This window comes from Elephantulus edwardii, unplaced genomic scaffold (genome assembly GCF_000299155.1).
Source record: "Elephantulus edwardii isolate Elephantulus edwardi_28Jun2011 unplaced genomic scaffold, EleEdw1.0 scaffold00194, whole genome shotgun sequence".
NCBI lineage: Eukaryota > Metazoa > Chordata > Mammalia > Macroscelidea > Macroscelididae > Elephantulus > Elephantulus edwardii.
The window spans coordinates 1,110,093-1,116,001 of record NW_006399944.1 but is presented as its reverse complement, the minus strand read 5'-3'; the positions used below and the strand labels follow the sequence as shown (position 1 = coordinate 1,116,001).

The 5,909-nt window shown below is 37.9% G+C and overlaps 1 protein-coding gene across 1 annotated transcript in view; it reads right to left on the bottom strand.

Annotated features, from left to right (window-relative positions):
• LOC102852565 (nucleolar protein 58-like) overlaps window positions 1-562 on the bottom strand; it is a 79,743-nt gene extending 79,181 nt beyond the window's left edge. Inside the window, exon 1 of the mRNA XM_006896966.1 lies at window positions 6-562. Within this exon, the coding sequence (XP_006897028.1) occupies window positions 6-562 (557 nt within the window). The remainder of the gene's footprint in view (window positions 1-5) is intronic.
• Window positions 563-5,909: the final 5,347 nt, after the last annotated feature.

Sequence of the window (5,909 nt, the reverse complement as noted above, 5' to 3'; positions counted from 1 at the left end):
CATACCATTCTCGACAGCGCATAATATAATTGTTCAATTCTTTATCCAAGTCATCTAGTAAGGAAATTGCCTGAACAATCATTGTATCCACTTTATCAGCACTAAATTTCAATCGGTATCGAGAAAGGCTGTGGGCGAGTCCAAGGCACATAGCAGCCATTTCACGTGGTTCTACCCCAGGGATTAATCCATCTATCTGTGAACGGATTCCTCTCATAAGTTCATTAACAACAGGACTATGGATGCAACTGAGATTCAGCTTTTCCTTAATGACTCCTCCCAATTTAGCATCAGCTACAGCCAAGGGTTCATGGGCTTCTTTTACTATTTTCTTCAGTACTTTTTTCAGTTGCTTATTGATTTTGCCTTCCACCAGAGCTGTGAAAGCTGCTAATGCTTCTGCTGTATCTTGAAATTTCTCAAAATGTTTTAGCTTTACTATTTTATTTGCTTTCTCTGGTGTTTCAAATTCTTTCCATAAACTATCAACCTCTTGAAGTTTCTTCTCATTTAAAACCTTAAAGATGGCGTAGCCAACAGAAGTTTCAAACAGAACCAACATGATGACGCCGGTTACGGGGCCGCGCGGCCGGGCACCAGCAGAAAAACTACTAATTTGTAGTCACAAACGTGTAGCTGGAAAAGCACAAGTGTGCACACCACCACCACCACGCAGACACTCAGACCACGCAGCCGAGGGATGATGCCTTTGAGCTGTGGGGTTGGAGAATATATATATATTTAATATACCATGGACTGCTAAGAAAATGAACAGTTTCATCCGAGAGAGAGTTAAACCAGGCTGTTCGTTGGAGGCAAGGATTCTGAGGCCTTGTCTGACATAAGTTGGACATGTTGCAAGGAGGGGACCAATCCTTGGAGAAGCACGTCATGCTTGGGAGAGTGGAGGGACAGTGTAGGAGAGGAAGATCCTCTATGAGGTGGATTGATTCAGTGACTGGAGTAATGGGGGTAGATGTGTCAGAGACAGTGATATTGGCACAGGTTAGAGCAGGGTTTAGGGTTGTTGTACATAGGGTTGCTATGAGTCGCAAGGCACTTGACAGCACATAACAACAGCAACAACAACATCTTTTTCCTTGGTTTTGGCTTCTGGATGCTCTGCTGGAATTTTCAGATTCTCTTCTGACATCCATTTTGGTGTTTTCTCCCTTCTCTGTCTTTGTAGTACCTTTTGCTTTCTTCATAGATTTTATCTTTGATGTCATCCCACAAACACATTGTCTTCAATTGTTGATTTTAAATGCCTAAAACCTATTCTTAAGATTATTTTTTAAATTAAAGTGAAATAGACTCAAGATTGTATTTTGGTTCTTGTGAATTTGTATCATTTTCCTCGACCTCAGTTTGAATTTGCACATGAGTAAATGATGTTATATTCCATGGTTGACACCTCTCCTGGTTTTGACAGCTGATATTGAGCCTCTCTAATGATTTCTTTTTTCCACAAATGTAGACAATCTGATTCCTGTTCAGTCCATCCTGTGAGGTCTATGATTACAGCTGCCATTTTTAAAAAAAGTATTTTTTATGAATAAATCATTGCATGTTCAAGACTCAATAATTTCATTTCCTTTCTCATTTCTGTCATGAAATCCCTAATTTCCCACTAATATACCTTCATTATTTCCAACTTTTGCATTCCAGTCACTAATTATCCTTAATGCATCTTGATTGCACGTTTGGTCAATTTTCAACCTTAAAATTCAGTAAAAATCCTTCATTTACCCATCTTTGATTTTAGCTATCAGTGCATATATCTGAATAATAGTCAAATTAACAAGTCTTTCTTGCATGGATATGCATAGTACATATTCCACACAACATTGTTCTCCACTGTAGTACTTGATAGTTTCTTTGTAACTATGAATGTAGCACCATTCTTGTTTTTCATTCCTGGCATCATGTGATTGATTCAAACTGGCCAATGCTACTCAATATCATCTCACTAACGGGTAGAATGCCTATGCTCATTTGTTGCATTTCATTTTAACAACTAGTTTTCCTACTCCATACATTCCACATTCCAATTATTAAAGGAATGTTTGGCTTTGTTTCTCCTTTTTAGTTGACTTCTAATCTGTGATCTACCTCTCATACCACACTGTCCCATGTTCCTCTATTTTTCATGCCATTTTTAGAGACCGGCTCTTTCAGAATTGGATGCCAAATTCTGCTTCTTAGTCTTTCTTAATTTAGGAACTGTGTTGAAATCTATGTTCCATGGGTGGCCCTTCTGTAATTTTTCATATCAGTGGCATAGTTTTCAGGATCACAGCAATGCACAAGTTTCCCCTACACAGCAAACTGACAGACAAGTGCTGTAATTATAAAAGCAGATGATAAAAAAGTAAAAAGATGCACACTTAAGCTATCAGGTAATTGTTATTGTTGTTGTTATGGTCCTCAATTATGAATTATAGCTACCGTGTGAACAACAGCTCTGAATCTTGCTCTACCCTGAGCCACCTTCACCATTTCTGACACATCTGATGACATTGTCACAGTAACTGTGTCAATTTATCCCATACAGGACCTTCCATTTCTGTGCTGACCCTCCACCCTTTCAAGCATGATATTCTTCCTTCTCCAAGGACTGACTCCTCTGACAGCATGCTCAAAATATGGAGTTTCAAAATCTTTGACTACAAAGAGTAACCTGGTTTTGCCCTCTCCAAAACAGACTTGTTCTTTTGGAAATTGATGGTATGTTCAATACTCTTGTAAATCATTCCTCCAATAAAGATAAGTGTTGTGCCTCTAACAACAAGCCAGGCACACAAATGTCATGGTGCAGGACTCAGCTGAGGCCCATGTCGACACAGAGAATGAGGCTTCAGATTGATACTGGAGTCTTCTGGCTGAGGCCCGTGGCCAGCACAGTGAAGGAATGTCCCAGATGACGGTATTGCCAAATAAAAAGTTTGATATAGAAGTCAGAGGCATAGAAGAGGTCAGGGCTGGAGAGATAAAATGTTGAGAGTAATCAGGGAAAAGATGGCATATAAAGCTGTGTACATGGATGAGGCAAATATTGCTTTTGTGTGCAAATCAGAGGTGCACTGTTTGGAGTAAATCAGAATTACCTAAAATATTCCTACTTAAGTTGAGGAGAAATCTAGAAAGAAAAAGAAAATTGTCTGCTGTTACTTAGGTTAAAATTGCATTTCAAAATTATATCTATTAGAGAACAAATGATATAAACAAGAAGTAAATATAGAGAGCTTAAGGAGAGGGTTAAATGGTTTAAAGTCCTCAAAAAGAATTATGAGAATTTCTATAGACACACAGAAAAAGATGCCAAACTTTAATGGTATAATCTGGAAGGAAGAAAATGAAGAGTCTCAAAAGGAATGAAGATTGTTGGATAATAGCAGAGCAGGAGCAAACTTGCCAGAAGTTTTGCAAAGCTTTGATAAGACTGCAGGGAAAGAAATAAGGATAAAAGGGTAAGTAAGGACCAGGTCAAGGAGAAAGTGCATGCTATGGTTAAAGAAGACAGATTTTTATCTTGACATTGACAGGGAGCCATAGAAGGAACCCTTAATCAAAAGAATGAAATAACTAGGATGTAGTTCTGACTCCGGCTTTGCCTCTCACTGACAAGGATTTAGAAAAATACATTTTCTTCTACTAAAGTATTTTAGCCAAAAAAGCCCTTTATTCAAACAAAGGGTGTCTAGAACCAACACATCTATCAGCTCAATAAGAATACTCTGGCTGAAGACTTGGCTGCTTGGCTTTCAGCAGTCTTGTCAAATAACAGGGCTCGATGGATTTAAAGCAGACATTACTGGCTTTAAAGATATCTGTTTCTGCTTTTGTGTCAAATTCTGTAATCTCTGCTGCTGTTTTGTTATTAAGCGCCGTTGAGTCTACTAGAACTAATAGTGACCTTATGAACAACAGATCTGAAACTTCTTCTATTTTGTACCATTCTCTCAATTTCAGTCCCACATGCTCAGCCCCAATTGCTGAAGTCCCTGTATCAAATCATCTTGTTAAGGTCTGTCTTTCTTTCTTGGACCCTCCACCTTTCCCAGCACAATGTCTTTTCCCAAAGCTGGCCCCTCCTGGTAACATGTCAAAAGTACATGAGATCAAGTTTTACCATTCTTGTTTCTTACGAGAGTCCTCGTTCCAATTCCTCCAGGACAAATTTATTTCTTCTTTGTGAAGTCTATGGGACATTCAGTACTGTTTTCTGGCACCATAATGGAAAGATATCAATACTTCTGCATCTTTCATATTTGCTTTATGTTGAACTATCCTTGCATACCTGTTCTGAATCCTACTTGGTCATGATGAATTCTTTTTTTTTATGTGCTTTTGGATACTATTGACTAGGATTTTGTTAAGGATTTTGCATCTATATTCATGACAGCTATTGGTCTGTAGTTTTCTTTTTGGGTAATATCTTTGCCTGATTTTGGTGTTAGAGTTATGCTTGCTTCATAAAATATTCCTAAGAGTATTTCTTCTACTTCTATTTTTTTTTCAAATAACAAGTAGAATTGGTGATAGCATTCTCTCCAAAGGATAAGTCAACTAAAAAAGAAATTTAACAAAGATGCAGAAGATTTAAACTATACATTCATCCAACTCAACCTGATGAATGTATTCCAAGTATTGCACCTAAATACAATTCAATTAACTTTCTTCTCAAATGCATGTGATGCATTCTCCAGAATTGATTACATATTATGGCACAAATCAATCCTCAAAAAATTTAAAAAACCATTAAAATAATACAAAGTATCTTTTCAGATCACAATGCCACAAAACTAGAAATTAACCACAAGAGGATAAAACTTAAAAAAAACACACACACACATCAATGTGAAAGCTCTTCAGAATTTTGAAGAGGTTACTGTAAGCAGACTTTCCCAATGAAATATGTCTCCTAATCATCTGGCCACTGATACCAAGGGTTATGATTGTTGATACAAACAAGATTAAATATTTGACAACTTCAGTCTTTTCTCCATCTGTCATGATCTTATCTATTGTTCCAGTAGTGAGGACCTTTAATTTCTTGATTTTGAGGTGTAATCCATCCTGGAGGTTGTAGTCATTGATGTTCTACAGCAAGCATTTCAAGCCTCCCTTACTGTCAGCAAGCAAGTTTATTCAGGTTTTGATGAGACCTGATATTACATTCCTCTTCATAAAATCCTGCTTCAAAAATCATTTGCCCAGTATTCTGTGTTTGTGTGGTTATGGGACTGAAATAGCAACTATAAAGATATCTGAGTTGCCTGTCGCCCTGAGCCTGAGAGGCCTTGGCAGGGAGCCAACCTCTGCAGGCAGTCTAGAAGACATTTGAGTTCAAAGAAGTGGTTGTTGTTGTTATATGAGGTCGAGTCAACTGTGACTCATAGTGACCCTGTGCACAATACTTCTGAATCCTATCCAGTCCTGAGCCAGTATCACCATCTCCAACACACTTACCCCCATTACTCCACTTACTGTGTTAATCGATCTCATCTAGATCTTCCTTTCCTCCGTTTTTCCAAGTATGATGTCCTTCTCCTTATTCATTGTCAAGCTTTCTGGAGACGTCCCTGACAACAAATTTTCCCAACATAATTAATCTTTTGATTTCCTGATGGGTGCCAAAAGGGTTGATGGGAAAACAGAGCAAGCTGAAATTGTTGACAATCTCAATCTAATCTCTATCTATTGTGGTGCTGCCATTTGGCTCAATGATGAGAATCTTTGTTTTCTTGATGTTGAGCTTAAATCCTTATTGAAGACTATAGTCCTTGACCTTCTGCAGTAAATGTGTCAGGTCATCCTCAGTTTCAGCAAGCAAAGTTTGCCATCTGCATAATGCAGATTGTTGATGAATCTTCCTTCAATCTTAATGTCACATTCCTTATCATAAA